The 20921-nt window shown below is 41.3% G+C and overlaps 1 protein-coding gene across 2 annotated transcripts in view; it reads left to right on the top strand.

Annotated features, from left to right (window-relative positions):
• The window catches only part of LOC128902066 (protein mono-ADP-ribosyltransferase PARP8-like), a 162597-nt gene that overhangs the window by 106831 nt on the left and 34845 nt on the right, over window positions 1-20921 (top strand). For both annotated transcript variants that reach the window (XM_054184407.1, XM_054184406.1), the window contains exons 7-12: window positions 42-136; window positions 6571-6631; window positions 7698-7788; window positions 13099-13165; window positions 14318-14443; window positions 17307-17871. In XM_054184407.1, coding sequence (XP_054040382.1) covers window positions 42-136; window positions 6571-6631; window positions 7698-7788; window positions 13099-13165; window positions 14318-14443; window positions 17307-17871 — 1005 coding nt within the window. The remainder of the gene's footprint in view (window positions 1-41; window positions 137-6570; window positions 6632-7697; window positions 7789-13098; window positions 13166-14317; window positions 14444-17306; window positions 17872-20921) is intronic.

Raw genomic sequence — 20921 nt, 5'->3', positions numbered from 1 at the left:
TGAGATAAATAAGAACTCCTAGAATATGCTTTTTCTGGTAGGTTAGCTATGATGGAGAACTTCACAAGCACCCACAGCTGGAGGCTGATTTGACAGCAGTGAGAGAGATCTATGGACCTAATGCAGTATCTCTCAGGTATGTCATTGACCCTTCTGTATTGAGGAACCTTTAACGTTTTGGAGATTGACTTCCATGTGGACCTTCCCTCACTGCCAAAAACATAAGTCTCTTCTGATGATTTCTGTACATTGTGGCAAAAGGAAGGAGCACTGCTGGCTATCAATAATGCCGCTTTTGTTTTTACTTTTTGTGGTTGAGTACTGATACAACTGGCTATACTGAGAACAAGCCCTGGAAGCCTGTTCTAAAACATCATTGTCTTTTGCAGTTCAGCCAGTATTTGATCAGGCTGTTGTATTTTGTTGACAATTACTATTCAGCATTACTCTAAACCCTTGTTAAACTTCTTTTCTGTCATATCCTGTCTTTTACCCTGGAGATGAATAAGAGGAATGATAAGAGATTTAGTAAATGTTTTCCCTGGGGAAAGATTGAAGGAACTGGATTTGTCTAGTCTAGAAAAAAGACAGAAGTAGAGGACATAATAACAGTTCTTCAAAAAATAAAGCTGTTTGTAGATAGGAGGAGTGATCAAATGTTCTCTACTGTCATTGTGAGAGAGACAATAAGAAGCTAGCTTTGTTAGCAACAAACAAGAATTTTATCAGATTTTAGGAAATCTTTCTAATTGTGGGAAACTAAAGTATCCTACAAAGAGAAGTGGTGGAATCTCAGTCAGAGGTGGATTGCAAAAAGTAATTACACAAAAATTCTGTTGGGCATATATGAGTGTGCATGATTCTGCTGTAGGGCATAGCTGTATGATCTTATAAATATACTTCAGGTCTTTTATAACTTCATTTTCCATCTATGTAATCTTAATAATTTCATAAAAATAACAGGTAGGCAAGACAGAACAGACCTGTCATATGTGTTAAAGGAAAATATCAAATTTGATATACAAAACAAGTAATAAAATACAGAGAAGATAATAACCTTAGGCATACATATATTACAAGTAAAAATTCCTGTTAACCTCTAAACAATAATCTCTGTTATTCTAGTCTAAGAAGAGAGAACATGTCTACAACTGTGGTGTACCTTTTCAAATTAAGTGCAAATTCGTTACATTTTGAGGACCTAGGGAATTAAAATCCAAATAGTTGTATATGGGTTTAGGAAATCATAGAATCATAGAATAATTTGGGCTGGAAGGGACCTTAAAAGGTCATATAGTCCAACCCCCCTGCAGTAAGCAGGGACATCTTCAACTAGATCAGGTTGCTCAGAGCCCTGTCCAACCTGACCTTGAATGTCTCCAGGGATGGGGCCTCCACCACCTCTCTGGGCAACGTGTTCCAGTGTCTCACCACCCTCATTGTAAAAAAAATTCTGCCTTATATCTAGTCTAAATCTACCCTCTTTTGATTTAAAACCATTACCCCTTGTCCTATTGCAACAGGCCCTGCTAAAAAGTTTGTCCACATCTTTCTTAGAAGTCCCCTTTAAGTATTGAAAGGCTGCAATAAGGTCTCCCCAGAGCCTTCTCTTTTCCAGGCTAAACAACCCCAACTCTCTCAGCCTTTCCTCATAGGAGAGGTGTTCTATCCCTCTGATCATTTTTGTGGCCCTCCTCTGGACCCACTCGAACAGGTCCATGTCTTTCCTATACTGAGGACTCCAGAGCCAGATGCAGTACTCCAGGTGGGATCTCATGAAAGCAAAGTAGAGGGGCAGAATCACCTCCCTTGACCTGCTGGCCACGCTTCTTTATATGCAGCCCAGGATATGGTTCACTTACTGGGCTGTGAGCGCACATTGTTGGCTCGTGTCCAGCTTTTCATCCACCAATACCCCCAAGTCCTTCTTGGCAGGGCTACTCTCAATCCCTTCATCCCCCAGCCTGTACTGATACTGGGGGTTGCCCTGATCCAGGTGCAGGACCTTGCATTCAGCCTTGTTAAACCTCATGAGGTTCACACAGGCCCACTTCTTGAGCCTGTTCAGGTCCCTCTGGATAGCATCCCGTCCCTCTGGCACATCGACCGCACCACTCAGCTTGGTGTCATTGGCAAAATTGCTGAGGGTGCACTTGATCCCACTGTCTATATCATTGATGAAGATGTTGAACAGTACTGGTCCCAATACGGACCCCTGAGGGACACCACTTGTCACCCCTCTCCATCTGGACATCGAGCCATTGACCACCACCCTCTGGATGCGACCATCCAACCAATTCCTCATCCACCGAACAGCCCATCAAATCCGTATATCTCCAATTCAGAGAGAAGAATGTTGTGGGGGACCATGTCAAAGGCCTTACAGAAGTCCAGATAGACAACATCCATAGCTCTTCCCTTGTCCACTGATGCAGTCACTCCATTGTAGAAGGCCACTAGGTTGGTCAGGCAGGACTTGCCCCTGGTGAAGCCATGCTGGCTGTCTCGAATCACCTCCCTGTCCTCCATGTACCTTAGCATAGCTTCCAGGAGGATCTGTTCCATGATCTTCCCAGGCACAGAGGTGAGGCTGACAGGTCGGTAGTTCCCGGGGTCCTCCTTTCTCCCCTTTTTAAAAATGGGTGCAATGTTTCCCTTTTTCCAGTCACCGGGGACTTGACCTGACTGCCATGACTTTTCAAATATCATGGAGAGTGGCTCGGCAACTCCATCAGCCAATTCCCTCAGGACTCTGGGATGCATCTCATCAGGTCCCATAGACGTCTGTACGTTCAGCTTCCTCAGGTGGTCTCGAACTTGATTTTCTCTTACAGTGGGAGGGACTTTGCTCCCCCAGTTCCTGACTTGCAGTCCATCCACTCAAGAGATGTGGGAAGAGAGGTTGCCAGTGAGTACTGAGGCAAAAAAGTTGTTGAGTACCTCAACCTTCTCCTCATCCAGTTTGCCAGTCTTGGTCATCAGTGGGGGTACGCTTTCTTTGACCTTCCTTTTCTGGTTGACATACCTGTAGAAGCCCTTCTTACTATTCTTTGCGTCCCTTACCAAGTTCAGCTCCAGCTGCACCTTGGCCCCATCCCTACACAACCAGGAAGCATCCCTGTACTCTTCCCAGGATACCTGTCCCTGCTTCCACTGCCTGTGCATTTCCTTCTTGCCCTTTAGTTTGACCAGCAGGTCTTGACTCATTCATGCTGGTTTCTTGCCTTCCTTGCCTGATTTCTTACTCCTGGGAATCAAGAGCTCTTGTGTGCTGTGGTGTCCTGGTTTGAGGTAAAACAGAACCAACTTTCTGTTCAGTAATTTTACTTCTTAGCTAGGCCTCCAATCTTGACATCACCAATTAGCTCACTTGCATTGGTGACCATCAGGTCCAGTATCGCATCCCCTATGGTAGGGCTGTTTATTACCTGGCTTAAGAAGTTATCCTTGATGTATTACAGGAGTCTCCTGTATTGCCTACAGCTCACTGTGTTACTTTTCCAGCAGATATTGGGGTGGTTGAAGTCCCCCAGCAGGACAAGAGCCTGCAAGCACGATGCCTCCTGTAAGTGGAGTAAGAAGGCTTTGTCAATAGGCTCCCCTTGATCGGGTGGCCTGTAGTAGACACCAACTGCAAGGTTCCCTTTGTTGCCTCAGTCTCTTATTCTTACCCATAAGCTTTCAACCTGCTCGTGGCTATACGTAGAGGGACGCCCCTCCGCCCCTCCTTCCTCGCCTGTCCCTTCTGAACAGCCTGTAGCCATTGATAGCCACACTGCAGTCATGGGATTCATCCCACCAAGTTTTAGTAATGGCAACTATGTCGTAGCTTTCTAGCAACACAATGGCTTCCAGCTCCTCCTGTTTGTTGCCCATGCTGCATGTATTGGTATAAGGCACTTCAGCTGGGCTGTTGATCATGTCACCTTCTTAGAGGAACACCCCTTAATTCCTTTGAGGTGTTTCTCTGGTGTTTCCCTGTTGGATCCTATTACCTCAGGAGCCCCTGGCCCCTCTCTGTAAGACTTCAAGTGTGCTCCAGTGTACCCAGCATGTCTCAGAGCAACAGGCTGAGGGCCCTTGCTAGCACCCTGTCCTTCTAACCATGGTGTGTCATCCCACAGCTTGTCACAGGCAAGCCTGATATTATTCCCCTCACCCTTCAAGTCTAGTTTAAAGCAATGAATGATATATTCAAGCAAATGAATGAGATAAATCTTTATTTGCCAAACTGATAACTATGAAATTGAGAATACCTTGATAATAGGCTCTTTCAGGCTCCTAAAATTGAAACATTATATGTAACCTTTCAAAAACTTTAATGCTTCTAATTTATTGAATCATCTGTTTCATTGGAAGCATTGTGATTTTTTTGCGCTCACTGTAGTAGAAATTGGCATCTATGGCTGCTTTTGGCATGTGGAAAACTTTCATGCTTCTTCCACTCTGTTGCAGTTGAAAATATTCATAAATTCTTGGAAATGACAAACACGGCATTAAGCATTCAGTTTCATTCCTCTCCTGCAGCTCCACTTTTGTAACTGCAACAAGTCTGTCTGACAGTGACACCCATTAAGATGCATATTTCCTAGACAGTTGACCCTCTTTTAGTAGTCTCCTGCTGTCAGAGAGTGAACTGTACATGTAAAAGGGAAAATCCTATACCTGCATGCTTTTCACTACTGCCCTTTGAAATCTGGCCACCAAAGCCATGAGAAAGCCCCCTGGACCGACTGATCCAAACCCTTCAGTATCTATTTACATTGCTTATGCATTGATGGACAGAGGACCTCTGGGAGCTTCAAAATCAAGATGTGTTCTTGGAGCCATTGTAGGCAGCAGATCATAAGCTTCAGGCACTGGAAGAAAACATGATTTCTTCCTCCCTTTCAGCTTGGAGAAGTCAGCATCATGTGTCTAAAATCCATTTTCTATGATGGTAATGAAGTGGGGACAAAGAGATTTCAGTGAGTACTGAAATTCCACAGTTGTAATTTATTTTTATCTTATCTTTTCTTCCACTAATATTTATTTGTTTGCTAGTTCAACTATGTTTAATTTATAAAATTATGCCTGTTCACAGCCTTTTGAATCTCAGTCATGTGAGTAACAACAGTCTGTGTTCATAAATATTACTTAGGAGTTCATAGCAATCTGTTCTTTGGATCTTCTGGAAAATATATTAAAAAATCTGAGGCCACTGTTGTGTAGCATAGTGGCTAAGCCATTCAGTAGGTGGAGAATTTCAGTGTTTCAAAGTCAGGTCTTCAGTGAGCTTTAAGAGGTCAGCGAGTGCTTGTGTGGCTCTGGGTGAGCAGACTCTGGAGCAGCCATAAGGGTGACTGGGAAGCCTCCCAGGTAATGCAGCCCTGGTCAGCCATTCACCTGCCCCATGTATGCCATGTGTGGACGCGTCTGATCTAGAGAGAGACTTTGGGTTTGACCTTACCAGAGAAAACCACTGAGATGCCAAGGTTTGGTAGAAGGGGTTCCCTCCACAAAATTTCACAAGAGGTCAAGGCATTTCCAGTGCAAGCTAGGTCCTACCATGGGGTGAGAGGCCACTTTGTTAGGAGATAGCTATATTTACAAAAATATTTTTGTATTTCAAAATTACCTTATCAACTTATTTATGCACAACTGCTACTGTGTACTGTCTTAGTCTAGTTTAATAGAAAAACGTGGAAGTCATTGTGAGAATGAGCATATAAATGCAGTGTAAAGCAAAAACCTATTGACTAGAAGCTTTGTGAAAAACTGAGTGATTGCACTTTTACAGAACTGTCCACTTAAGCAATTTAAATGAAAAGGAAAGTAATTTTTTATTTAGGTATATGAATGAGTATTTTCTAGCCCTATTTTTCAGAAGTCTTCAAGTTCATTGGGGGAGGGCAATCAGAATGAGTCAGAAAATAAGAGGCAGAAAAGTCCCACTTTAAATGTAAGATTTCAGATGGCAATGAAACACCTATGAGCATAAGTTAAATCTTCACCTTGGGGATTCCAGCAATACTACACGTAACAGATAAATTAAGGTAACTATTGCCTTGAGCGCATTATAGGACAATCTTTATGTTTTGACAAACAAATTCTTGAATGCATGAAGGAATACCACAGGTATAATATGTCACCCTCTAGGCTATGGTGTATTTGTCTTCAATGATTTATCTCAGGCCTCTCCTTAAGTTGCTGGCTGTTAACTGAAAATACTTTTGAAAATTAACTAGGGTTTTCTTTTGTCATAAATAGGAGCAGCATGTGACCATTATTTTTTTCTTGATTTATTTGTGCAATATGTGAGACAAAAATACATAGCAGCAATGGAGAGAGAATTTGGGGGAGTTAGTAGAAAAAAGATTTAGCCTATTTAAGCAAGATCTACTGAAAGACGGTTTCAGTGCAGCAGACAGTCACCCACTGGGAATATTGATCCAATCTATGTAAATGTGTATTTTATCACCATTCTGATTTTACAGACAATATTATCCTTTATAAAATCTCTGTTATAAGTACTTCTGGGCTGAGGAGTATCTTAAAGAGCTCTAATGTAATGTAATTCTTTCCTTTCAGGGAATATGGAGCCATTGATGATGTAGATATTGATCTGCATATTGATGTTAGTTTTCTTGATGTAAGTAAACTAATCACAGGATTACATAATGAAAATTAATATCCATTTAATTCTGCTACACATCAGACTCTCTAGGCAACCACTGAGACATTCCTTTTTCAGAGGCTTGATCTTCACAAGTGGCTGTCACATTATTGATTGCTGCTCAGTGGAAAGGTTTCCTTTTCCTTTTATGATCACATTGTTAAAATGTTTTGTAGGCTTTTATTTACTGCATATGTATTTCCTTTCAAATATGCTTTGTAAATGGTAAATGTTTTAACTGATATAAATTAAATACTTTTTTTTTTTGCTATCCTAGACATTAGTTAGGTGAAAGCACTTCATAGAGTCCTGGAGGGAAGATGACCTTGGTTGGAGCTTTCCTGTGTGCTTCTCAACATCTGCAGATGATTAGGGAGAGGCTTGAGTGGCAAAGGAGACAGGACAGTGGTGCTGTCAACTGGCAGCATGGCTTCTGTAACAGTTATGCTGTCATTAACTTCAGACTTCCTCACCTCACCTGTGCAGTAACTTCCTGTCCTCTAGACGCAGAATGAAAATTAGTGCTTTTAGGGGCATCATTAGCTTTTGCACAGATATGTCATATTCTCAGGTCAGCAAAGCACATTTCTCAGGCTCTTTTAAAATTTAAGAAAATCTGATCATACCTTGAATTATTTTAATCAGTCTTAAGAAGGAGCAAATGTTTCCTTTGCCCTGTGTTATGGGATGAGTTTCCTTTCCATCTTTATTTGCTCCTTTGCTTCTCAGCTTTGAAGCAGTATGTCTTGATAGATGGGAACATGTCTGTCTGCACTGCAGATGTAGTGTTGTGTAGAAACCTGTGCTCAGTGTAAATGAGCATACTCAGGAACTGGAAGCAGTCTAATGCTGCTCTTAGGGGCATCAGCAGGCAATAGCTTGTCCTAAGTCTCAAGTTTAAAGTTGGAGTAGATATTCCACGACTAGGTAAATGGATGGATGGTGTTTATAACAATCCTAAGGTAGACTGACAAAATGCAACAGTTCCTCATGATGTCTCATGGTGGCTAACGGTCTGTTGTTTCTTTTTATCTTGAACTAGGAAGAGATTGCTGTGGCTTGGGATGTAATTCGCACAGAGCCTATAATAGTGCGATTGCACTGTTCACTTACACAGTACTTAAATGGTCCAGGTTAGTCACCTGTGTATTCTTCACGTGCCTTGTATGGTGTCTCGGTCTGAGCCATGTACTAGGTGATAGATACTCATTCACTGCCAAATCTTTGACCCTGCATGTGCTTAAATCTACTGCTGAGAGCAGTCCTACTGGTTTGAAATTATGCTTACATGTATTTGCATGGCTAGGCCCTCAATAATGACATGGGGATCTAGTTTAAACTTTCATAAGTTGAGTTTTGGAATTTGTTTTCTTGATATCCTTTGAAATGCAGCCGCTTCCCCTAGGAACCAGGGGCTAAGGAATAAAGATCATCAGTTTCTAATATGTGATTTCCTGATTTTGGAAATCAGGGATCATCATCACAGATGCAGATATCACTGATAAGATATGCATACATAGATCTGTGCAGTGCATTAATATGCCCTTTTTCATGCACCTTTGAAGAATCAAGCCATGATAATTATCCTACCAGCTTCTGATTTCGGTATGACTGTGTGAATTCTGGGGATCTTTACATTTGAACAAGAATTTTAAATATTATGTTGACATCCTACTCTCCGGTTGTTATGTGAGTAAAGCTTTCTCATGAGAGTAAAAATGGCCAAACTCATGAAGAATCAACTGAGACTGAAGATTTGGAAACATTCATATGCAAGACCCAACTTCAGATATATTTTTACAATGGGAAGTCAGAACTAAGTGTGTAATTCGGATTATAACTTGCCTGGCTTTGGAGGCTTCTAGTGCAAGCTGTCAGTTCAGGCTTGTATCTGTGGGAGAATTCTGCCTCTGGAAAATTAATAGATATTTCCAGTCATAATATGTTTAGCAAAATCTGTCCCAATGAGCTATTTTTATAGGATATGTTGTCTGCCGATTCTAACTATAAGCTATATTCTATTCATTCCAATAAGCATTTCATTACATCCATCTTTTTTTATTTTTTTTCCTTGACTTTAGTCTTTTTGTCAGTATTTTATTGCTTCAATATTCTTTGTAAATACACAAATCTTGAAATATGGATTGGCCATTGGCCATAGCAGGTAGCAGTATTAGTATTTGGAATATTTCTATCAAAATTTAATTTAAAAAATAAAAAAGTGCAGCAAATAAGAGAGGTCAAAGCATGAAGAGCAGCGTGCAGTAAGAAATGATCTAGTGAAATGAGAAGTAACAAGATATCTTCTGCACCACCAACAAGGTTAAAATGGGAAGCTTAGTTCCCAGTCCTCCAGCTGACTGTGAAAATGCCTGAGTACCAAGAAAGGCAAGATCAGGGCCAGAGGCAAGTGCTTCGCTGCTACTGGTTTTATGAGTTCAGCTGCTATTGCAGCCATGTTTATTTATTTACCAGAAAAGGACAATGAGATCCACCAACTTTTGTGTTAACAAATCCCTTTCTCTGTATATTCCTCTTCCCCCTTAATTATGTTGTTTTGAGACTACTGGGCCATAACTTTATGCTACATATTTTTCTCCTATAGTACTTTCTGTTCATTGATAAAAGAAACAGAAATGCAATATACTCCAAAGCACAATGGGAGGTATACATACCACATTGTAGCTGTTTAATATCCTGATTTTAGATAGTCATTCTTCTAGTTAATACCTTATCTCGTTATTGTACCTGTGGGCAGTTTCTCCCACATGCCTTAGAAACCTGTCTTACATTAGGATGAATCAGTCATTGGAGGTACCAGGCTGTCTCCTCTGGCTGTAGACCTTAAACAACAATTGTAGTCTAGATGACAGATTTTAAGATTGCTGATCTACATATGATGATTCTCATTGAAAATATTCTCCTCCTATCGTGTGTCCTAAATTTGACAATCTAAAGACACTGCTACCCCAATCAAATCATTTATCCCTTTTGAAAAATTCATCAGTTTCTCTTTAAAAGATGAGATTATATTTGAATAATAACATTAGAGAAAGGGTATCTACGGTGCTTTGAACTAAGTGAAACTGGATGTCCAGGAGAGCACCTGGAGCACAGCTTAAAAGAAAAATAGCCACTCCATCCAGGAAGCTAGCTTCATCAGGGGCACAACTTAAATGCCTCATAGCATGGAGAACAAACAAGAGGAGTTAGAGACATGCATACACCTGCAAGACTATGATCTAATTGGCATCACAGAGACATGGTGGGATGGCTCCTATGACTGGAGTGTTGGAATGGAAGGATACAGGCTCTTTAAGAAGAGATGAGGGAGACGAGGAGGGTGTGTTGCCCTTTATGTCAAGGACCAGCTGGAGTGCATGGAGCTCTTCCTGGGGATGGATGGGGAGTCAACAGAGAGTTTATGGGTCAAGATTAAAGGGAGGGCAGGTGACATTACAGTGGGAGGTCTGCTATAGGCCACCAGACCAGGATGACAGAATGGATAAGTCCCTCTTATAGAAAGAATGGAGCAGCCTCACGTTCACAAGCCCTGGCCCTCATGGGCATAAGCAATCCAGGAGGTTCCTGGAATGCATTGATGATAACTTCCTTCTCCAAGTCATGAAGGAGTCAACAAGGAGAGGTGCCATGCTGGACCTTGTTCTCACCAACAAGGAGTGGCTGGTGAGGAACGTCATGCTCAAGGGCAGCCTTGGCTGCAGTGACCATGAGATGGTGGAGTTTGAGATCCTCAGGGCTGCGAGAAGGGCACAAAATAAGCTCGCTACCCTGGACTTCAGGAGAGCAGACTTTGGCCTCTTCAGGGATCTGCTTGATGGAGTACCATGGGATAAAGCCCTGGAGGGAAGAGGGGCCCAGGAAAGCTGGCTAACATTCAATGACCACCTCCTCTAAGCTCAGGAACAATGCATCCCGACAAAGAGGAAGTCAGGCAAAAATGCCAGGAGACCTGTGTGGATGAACAAGGAGCTCCTGGACAATCTCAAACAGAAAAAGGAATCACAGAATGGTTCGGGTTGGAAGGGACCTTAAAGATCATCTAGTTCCAACCCCACTGCCATGGGCAGGGACACCTCCCACTAGACCTGGTTCCTCAAAGCCTCATCCAGCCTGGCCTTGAACACTTCAAAGGATGGGGCATTGACAACTTCCCTGGGCAAGCTGTTCCAGTGCCTCACCACCCTCACAGTAAAGAATTTCTTCCTAATAGCCAATCTAAATCTCCCCTCTTTCAGTTTAAAACCGTTACCCCTCATCCTATAAGTACATGCCCTCGTAAAAAGTCCCCCTCCAGCTTTCTTGTAGGCCCCCTTCAGATACTGGAAGGCTGCTATAAGGTCTCCCTGGATCCTCCTCTTCTCCAGGCAGAACAACCCCAACTCTCTCAGCCTGTCTTCATAGGAGAGGTGCTCCAGCCCTCTGATCATCCTTGTGGCCCTCCTCTGGACTCGCTACAACAGGTCCATGTCCTTCTTCTGTTGGGGACTCCAGAGCTGGATGCAGTACTCCAGATGGGGTCTCACGAGAGCAGAGTGGCAGAATTACCTCCCTTAATCTGCTGGCCACGCTTCTTTTTATGCGTCCCAGGATGCAGTCGGCTTTTTGAGCTGCGAGCACATGTTGAGCTTCTCATCCACCAACACCCCCAAGTCCCTCTCCTCAGGGCTGCTCTCAATCCATTCTCCGCCCAGTCTGTATTTGTGCTTGGGATTGCCCTGATCCAGGTGCAGGACCTTGCACTTGACCTGGCTGAACTTCAAGAGGTTCACATGGGCCCACCTCTCAAGCCTGTCCAGGTCCCTCTGGATGGCAATCCTTCTCTCCAGCATGTCGACTGTTCCACACAGCTTGGTGTCATCAGCAAACTTGCTGAGGGTGCATTCAATCCCAAGATCCGTCTTTCTGGGTGATCAGAATTATATGGACTTTAAAACACTGTTTTTCTTTTTCTAGTGAAATTTGAACCAACCCCAGATTTTTCATTTCTTTTTAAATTTACTATAGTCATTACTTCCTTATGTAATACAAAGTATAAAGTCTATTTGTATTTGTAATATATCTTGGCTGTTGTCCTGACTTGAGAACCTGAGACTCAAGTGCTGGATTCCACCTGCCGCTTCTATCTCATAAATATTATTAAATGATTTTACTAATACCAGGAGCTAATTTACAGCCTTCACCTCTTACACTTTTGTCATGGTTTGGGCCAGGTTAGCCAATGACAAGATGACATACACTCTCCCCCACATCTCGCTCTAAGGAGAAGAAGAGAGATAGAGAGATTTACAAGTTTAGAAAAAAATTAACTCCTTTAGTAAATTATTAATAATATAATAAAATAAAATAGATACAATATATACAAATATACACAAAACCATATCAAGCTTCCAGGGAGATATCACTGGCAAGCACTGGGGAAGTTCCAGACTGGTCTCAGTGACAAATAGGAACTGAAACACACTAACCAGGATCAAAAGGCATATGAGCTGATGGGTTCCTCCTCAGACATCATCCATTAAAGAAAGAGAGCCAGTGAAAAAGCCATCCATTGAAGAAGAACCCATCACAGAAGAGACAAAGGACCAAGCTGACCCATTTGATCTCTCAGCTTTTATACGGAGCAGGCACATGGGATGGAATACCCTATTGGTCAGTTTTGGGTCACCTGACCTGTCCACACCTCCCCACAGGTGTGATCCCTCCATGGGGTAAACAACCAAGTCAGCTGACCCTGGTTGCCACAGCAACAACTAAGAGCAAGAGCCTCTCTCACTGAACAGAAAGTTGGCTCTGTTCTACCCCAAACCAGGACAACTTTCAATTTTCTGGCAGATGAATATGGATATACCAACATTAGGATGGGTCTTGAGGAAAATTCAGGGTAATCCTTGGCCACTGGAATTCATGCATCAGGCACTTAGATGATGATTATGAATCTTGTATTAAAACGCCCTCTGAAAAAAATCCCAGATATTAGTTAATTCAGTTTATTCCACTCTCAGTTTTCTTCATAGTCACAGGAACTGTAGTGTATAAGTACTACTTCCTTGGAAGAGATTAAATGAGATGAATTACCAGTTGAGATACATGTAATCTGATGCTGCTCTCTAGTATTTCTGTAATATAAAAAAAAGATGCATTTATGTAACTAAAGTTAGAGGGAAGAGATACATTTTGGGGAATTCAATTTCTAAAATACTCATTTATAAAATTAAAAGTTATTTTGGCTAATATTCAAAAAAGGACCATTCATTTCTTCATAGACTTAGATGATACGTCTGCTTTCACCATTGCTTCAATGGCATTGACTATAGTAAAGGTCCAGATAGAACAAGGGTCCTTAAATATGGCTTGTATGGTAATGAGTTCTTGATTATTGCTTTAAGTTCATATATCAACAATATCTCCTTTTTCCGTAGTGCCAACTGTGGATGTATTTCAGATCTCTACTAAGGAAAGATTTGGGCTGGGACATCAGTTGAAAAAGTAAGTCTGGAAAAGTGTAAATCCCTGTTTTTAAGTAAATAAAAAAAAAAATCTTTTTAGTTCCCTGACCATGTCAAGTAGGATAACATTCACAGGTTGTCAGGTTAGTTGGATCAAAGTGTTTTGAGCTTGTTTTTCTTTAAATAAAAAATAACAGGTTTTGCCTTTTTAAATTCACTTTTGAGAGTTGTGGGAGACAACTTGTTTTGTGCTGCCTGCCAGGGTTTTCTGTCACTTTACTGCCTTTTAGGAAGTAAGCTACAAAAACTCTAAAGGACTGTAGCTGGAAGTGCTCAATTTTGTGTTTTTGCTTAGATTCTGAAGTCTCTGGAGCAGAAGCGTTATGTAGCATCATAGAATGGTTAGAGTTAGAAGGGACCTTAAAGATCATCTAGTTCCAACCCCCCTGCCATGGGCAGGGACACCTTCCACTAGACTAGATTGCTCAAAGCCCCATCCAACCTGGCCTTGAACACTTCAAAGGATGGGGCATCCACAGCTTCTCTGGGAAACCTGTTCTAGTGTCTCACCATGCTCATAGTAAAGAATTTCTTCCTAATATCAAATCTAAATCTCCCCTCTTTCAGTTAAAAAACGTTACCCCTTGTATTATCACTTCATGCCCTGATAGAGGCCCTCCCCATCTCTCCTTTAGGTATTGGAAGGCCACTATAAGGTCTCCCTGGAGCCTTCTCTTCTCCAGGCTGAACAACCCCAACTCTCTCAGCCTGTCCTCATAGGAGAGGTGCTCCAGTCCTCTGATCATCTTTGTGGCCCTCCTCTGGACCTGCTCCAACAGGTCCACATCCTTCTTATGTTGGGGTCTCACCAGAGCGGAGTAGAGGGGCAGAATCACCTCCCTCAACCTGCTGTCATGGCATATAGTTATGAGAGGCATAACTATAAGTCTTGTAGTGGTTGTTTACACAGACTGTATTCTCAATAAGAGTTCCATGTGAATTAGTTTTATGTGGAAAAAAAAAGCATTTTTGAGGAGCTGAAGCACCCAATCGTTAGTCCACATATATGACAGAGAAACTCTGTCTGAGGACATTGCATCATATTGCCTACATGGTCAGCTGAGACCCTAGTATTAAAGTGAGTATGTCTTGGCTACGATAAGAAAATCTTTTTTTCTTTCTTAATTTGCAGAATCATGCAGACATTTGTTACACAACAGTGGAAGAACAGTAAAGAGAAATCTAATTGTACGCACAATAAGAAGGTGACTGACAAAAAGGTGAAATCCCCTCTGTACATCTTTTCTACATTGTGCAGGTAATAGCAAGGAAAATGAGCTATTACCAGCTGTTAAAAATCCACAGCAGACTTCACAAGGTGAAATGTTGACTATTCTCCAAAGAGAAGTGCTCTGTTTATATCTTACCTCATGGGTTTCTAGTCCTTGCCTTGCATGACATCAAAAGCAAACTAGGTACTATTGCAACTCTAAGACTATTTGAAGGCAAAACATTTAGTGCCCTGCTCTCTGAAACAACCATGATTCATCTAGAATTGGAAATAATTAATTTTATATTACTTAACTTGGTTGTATTTGTATATTTACTAGCTTGGTAGCATTTGACTGTGTTATGGTTTGAGAAAACCCATAACAATTTATTGTCATTTAGACAATTATTCTATCACCCGATGACCCCTCTGTACCCAGGAAGGGGAATCGGGGAAAGCAAGGAAACATGAGGGTTGAAATATAAATAGATTTAATAGGATAAGACTAAATAATTAACAGTAATACTAACAAACCAGTATTAATACCAATACTAATATAAGATATACAAGAATTATACTCAGCCAGTTATATCAGTAGGAAGCTGTGCACTCCCAGCAGTGGACAGCAAATGTCGGACACTGCGAACGCAATGGCTTCGGGAAGAAGGGAAGGTCTCAGGGGTCCGCCACGGGGGCAAGAAGTTCTCTGGACTGCCACCATCAAGGGAGAGAGAGACTATGTAGCAAACTTTCTAATTTATATAGAATGTGTTGTTCATGGTATGAAATAATCCTGTTGGCCAGCCTGGGTCAAATGCCCAGGCCTTGCTCCTCCTCATCCTTGCACCTGGCAAGGCTTGAAAACACTGAGACCTTGAATCCCACATAGCCTAGCTGGCTATAAAGTAAATATTTTCACGAATTCAGACACTAGAGTCTCCTAAAAGTGGAGTTTTCCCCAGCATTAGAAGAGAAATTAGTCCTGTGTTGCTCAACCCAGGCCAGACTGTTATTTGAATAGCAAGAATATATATATAAAATATATATATTATATATTTTATATACTTTATATATTAAATATATATGGGTTTATATATATAATTTTGTGGTTATCTAGTTCTTTCCACAGCTGTGTATATTTTTCATTTTTAAAAACTAGAATGGTTATTAATGAAAGACTCATCTTTAGAGCTGCTGAGCACCTACCCCTCTCCACTGTTTGAGTACATGAATGTTCTCCACTTCTGAAATGCAGGCACAGAATTTTGAAGAATAAAGGCATTAAAAACATAAGAAGTTGTTTGTGAATAGTTCGTTTGAATTCATTATGACTTCTGCCAGTTACTCATACTCTTAAGTGTCTGTAAAATCAGGCTCTGATTTTACCTCTTTCAAGAATATGACTATATTATAGTCATATACATGCTATATACTATAGCATGTTTTCCTGCTTATGAAGGGTTGACAGATCACCCCTTCTGTACATTTGAATTGAATGCTTCTTTGAACATTCCTTCTTTTTGATGGATTTTGCCATTCTAAATACCATGTATAAAAAAGAGAGGGAGTACAACGATCACTCACATTGAAGAAGGAAGGAATGTCAAAGATAACAAAAGATTGTCTTTTCAAAGGTGGAAGAAGAAGATGGTGTTTTAAGTAGAAAGCTTACCCATTGCCTACCATGCCACGCACCATTGCCTAGCGCAGGCTGTAACTTGGGGTTTGGTTTTATTCAGAAAGGGCATGGAAAAGCCAGCCCGATCTTTCTCCTCTTGATTTGGCTGCTGCTGCAGTGCCTGTTCAAAGACCGCTCAGCTCAAACACAGGGACCCTCTCTCTCTTCCTAGAGATTCCTACCTCCTGTCTGCCCAAGGGCGGTAATGAGCCAACTGCAACAGTGAGTCATCAACCTCCACATGCATTTTCCACTGTCACCACTTGCTAATAGGGTGGTGAAACATGTCAGCCTCTCCCCTTGGGGTATCACTTCTTTTCTATTTGATCAAAGCCCAAAAAATACTGCAAAGATTAGAATCATAGAATGGTTTAGGTTGGAAGGGACCTTAAAGATCATCTAGTTCCAACCCCCTTTAGGGTTGCTTGTAAAGTGTAGAAAAATGATTCAGCATACCTGATACTGGTTCTTGCTTTGCAAGGACAGGTGAACATGAACCTTATAGAAATGTGACAGCTTATGTGAGTATTGTTTCATAAAAACTTTTTGTTCTTTACTTTCTGCATTCATAATTTAGGTCCCTCACATTCTCATTTCTAGTGTTACAGAGCTAGAATTTGTCTAAAACAGGAGATAAAGACATCAAATACTCTTCCACAAAGCACCCAGATTATTGTGATTTTTTTTTAAAAAATGTTCATTTCAGCTGAATTAAATTTGATTTACTGCCTTCAAGTTTCACTGCTCATTATATCTTCCATTGCATCTGGATATAGAATTTGTTATGCCGTGTCCAGAAGACAATAACTTTAATGGCATCATGCCATCATGATTACATAGGAAAGATAGATTTTGATAAGAAAAATGTGATATAATCTTGTGTGAAATATGTGGTTTTAATTTCAAATATAATCTCCTGAATAAATGGTTTGTTTAGAGACATAGGGACTTTTACAAAGAGCTGTGAAGATATAGCTCTAACTTGCCTTAAGTAGTTAGTCATCTTTTCAATGGGTGAGTTTGTATATAAATAGGAGTAAGATGTCTATTTGGTATTGGGAAATTAGTTGTACATACAGTTGCTCATTTTTTTAATGTTGGGCTGTGTTTATCACTAGTTAAATACATAAAGACAGGTGGCACTTCGAAATTTGTACATATGTCTGGACTTACTTGTTTGATTTGCACAAGACTGATTCTCCAACTGTGTCTTTCCCCTTCTTTATTTTTAAGGTCGCCAAGTTATCCACCACCTCGCTGTGGTAAAAATAAATCAAAACTGAAGTCAGAACTGGATGGGATCTCCAAAACTCACAAGCTGCTGAGAAGGACTTACTCTAGCACAGTTAAGGCAGAGGATGTGTGTGCCACAAAATCTCACAGAACCTTTGGCTGCTCATTATCAAGTGACCCTAGGGCTGAACAGACAATAGCTATTAAATCGCGCACACTGTTGAACCGTTCTTGCTCTACAGCTGTCAAGCAGGAGGAGTGCATCACTTTAAAGCCCCATAAGCTATTAAGTAGGTCATGTTCTGGAGACCCTCGATGTGAGCACAACAGCACCTTGAAGCCCCACAAACTTTTAAGCAGGTCCTACTCTAGTAATCTTAGAATGGAAGAATTGGATGGACTGAAGAATCACAAGTTACTCAGCAAGACTTACTCCAATGCCCCTAAATCATCCAAAATGGAGCCTTTCAAGGAGTCCACCGTAGCAGAGGGCAGGAGTCTCTCTCTTACCTCAGGGCTTATTGGTATCTTAACGCCATCTTCATTATCACCTTCACAAGCTGCTGTGCGTAATAATTTTTTTATTCTGCTCATTTTCCTCCTATTATTTTCCAAATGTACTATTATGCTTATTTTGCAAAGGCATTAATACTTAGGACATATGTTAGTGAATATATTGGATGTATTGAATATATTGGAAGACAAGAGCAATGGAATCAGCTTTTTAAGGAGGATTTGAACAACTGTGCATGCACATATATTTAAGTTATAAAACCAGAATTTGCTTAGGTCAAGATAGCCTCCTTTCTTGCTGCAGGAAGAAGGGAGAGTGTGAGCTTCTGTGCTGCAAAATTGTCTTGGTCACACAGGTCTTTTCTCATTTCCCTGTTTGCTTTGTGGGGGAAGCAACCGTCCATTGGCTCATTTGGGTGCCAAGTCACCTCTCCATCTAGTCTTTTCAGCTATGATCATCATCATACTGGAAGGAATGCACTCATGATTCATCTCACCTCTTGCGCATTTGTGCTTTGTGAAAGGTATAACCTTAAACGCACTGGGGGCAGCCAGAGGTTGGGGATGGAATTAGGCCCACACTGCCCCCCTTTCTTTCCCCAGAGACATGATCAATTGGGAAAAGAAAGGGTAGCACATATAAATTTAAGAGAGAGAGCTCAAACTTAATTCTTCTACCTGTGCCTCTTAAAAGATGGCTTTTATACTTTAGAGGAAAGAGTGGGTCTGCTTGTGCTCTTTCAAGGCACTGGTCTGTTTTCTGTTAGACCTGGAGAGAGACACTTAGGAGACAGTCCTCTCCACTCCCTTAGCCTGATGGTACCTTGATGTTCTCAGTGCGCAAAAGCTGATTCTTGCTTGAAATACCATACATATATTCAAAATAGTGTATTCTCAATAATGAAATTACATTGAGTGTGTTATTTCTCATGCTAAATTAGTTTAATAAGCTGTGAGCTATACTCATCAAATCTAAAAGCAGTGATATGCTATCATAAAATCATTTATATACATGCTGTGTGGTTGGTTCCTGTAATGTGCACAGCAAAATTAATTTAAGGTGAGCCAACAGATTTTTTACTTGTCACAGTTTAGAGATTCATTTTTTTCTGAATCGGCAAAGGACTTAACAGACTTTTCTCTACTGAAGTTAATATAAAAAGTCTCATTGGTTTTGATAAGATAATGAAGAGCTGACTAAGTGATTTCATTACTGATGTTATCAGCTAATATGGAAAAATGCAAGCCCTACTTGACAGTCTATAAAAACTACCAGTAATTTATTGCTGTAATGCATTTACTTTGAGGGAAAATATTCACAACGTGGTCAGGTGAAGTTTGACTGATGTTAGCAGATGGACATCAAGAGTCTATTTCACATTTTACATGCAGGCACCAGATATAGAATCATAGAATGGTTAGAGTTGGAAGGGGCCTTAAAGATCATCTAGTTCCAACCCCACTGCCATGGGCAGGGACACCTCCCACTAGACCTGGTTGCTCAAAGCCCCATCCAACCTGGCCTTGAACACTTCAAAGGATGGGGCATCCACAACTTCCCTTGGGAACCTGTTCCAGTGCCTCACCACCCTCACAGTAAAGAATTTCTTCCTATTACCTAATCTAAATCTACCCTCTTTCGGTTTAAAACCGTTACCCTTTCTTCTATAACTACATGCCCTTGTAAAAAGTCCCCCTCCAGCTTTCTTGTAGGCCCCCTTCAGATACTGGAAGGCTGCTATAAGGTCTCCCTGGATCCTTCTCTTCTCCAGGCAGAACAACCTCCAACTCTCTCAGCCTGTCCTCATAGGAGAGGTGCTCCAGCCCTCTGATCATCCTTGTGGCCCTCCTCTGGACTCGCTACAACAGGTCCATGTCCTTCTTCTGTTGGGGGCTCCAGAGCTGGATGCAGTACTCCAGATGGGGTCTCACAAGAGCAGAATAGAGGGGCAGAATCACCTCTCTCGATCTGCTGGCCACGGTTCTTTTGATGCAGCCCAGGATGCAGTTGGCTTTCTGGGCTGCGAGCACAAATTGCGAAGTCATGTTGAGCTTCTCATCCACCAACACCCCCAAGTCCTTCTCCTCAGGGCTGCTTTCAATCCATTCTCCGCCCAGCCTGTATTTGTGCTTGGGATTGCCCTGATCCAGGTGCAGGACCTTGCACTTGACCTGGTTGAACTTTGAGAGGTTCACATGGGCCCACCTCTCAAGCCTGTCCAGGTCCCTCTAGATGGCATCCCTCCCCTCTAGCATGTCAAACTTGCTGAGGGTGTACTCAATCCCACTGTCCATGTCACCAACAAAGTTTTAAACAGCACCGGTCCCAGTACCGACCCCCTGAGGAATGCCACTTGTCACCGATATCCACTTGGACATCAAGCCATTGACCGCAACTCTTTGAGTGCAGCCATCCAGCCAATTCCTTATCCACCGAGTGGTCCATCCGTCAAATCCATGTCTCTCCAATTTAGAGACCAGGATGTTGTGCGGGACAATGTCAAAGTATATGGGTATATATATGTACATATATATGGGTAACCTATATAACATACATATATGTGTATATATATGGGTAACCTCGGTGCCTATCTGCAATTTGAAGTCAGTGGAATGCAGAAGCGATGAATCAGGACCCTAACTTCTCTTCAGTTCTCAGCTTAAATACAATTAGGAGGATTATTTCCCAGAAGAAAAAAGGGTAAAGTTTCCCAAATAAGCAGTTAGACAAATTAAAGGAAATAAGACTATAAACAAAAACAAAACCCAGAAAAGCTGTAAATGAAGCTGATCTGTCTCTTATTCAAAACAAGGGTTGATTGAGATAGATATCAGCCCAAAAGGAATTTTGTACCTTGGTGAATCCTATAACAAAAGTTCCTTCTAATTTATTTGTTGCATATTGAAATAAAAAGGCAGAAAGAATCTGAGTGGTATCTGAGCACAGAGGTCTGTCAGTGTGGTGCTCACAGAAGTGAAATTTTAGTAAATATATGAAAGAAAATTATTGTCATCTCTTCTAAGAGTTATATTAGTCATTCACGCCTAAGCATATAGCCCATATTTGGACAGACAATACACAGGTAAAATTTAAATAAGTTA

The sequence above is a fragment of the Rissa tridactyla genome, chromosome W, assembly GCF_028500815.1.
Source record: "Rissa tridactyla isolate bRisTri1 chromosome W, bRisTri1.patW.cur.20221130, whole genome shotgun sequence".
NCBI classification, from domain to species: Eukaryota; Metazoa; Chordata; class Aves; order Charadriiformes; family Laridae; genus Rissa; species Rissa tridactyla.
This window is presented reverse-complemented; position numbering and strand designations above follow the sequence as displayed.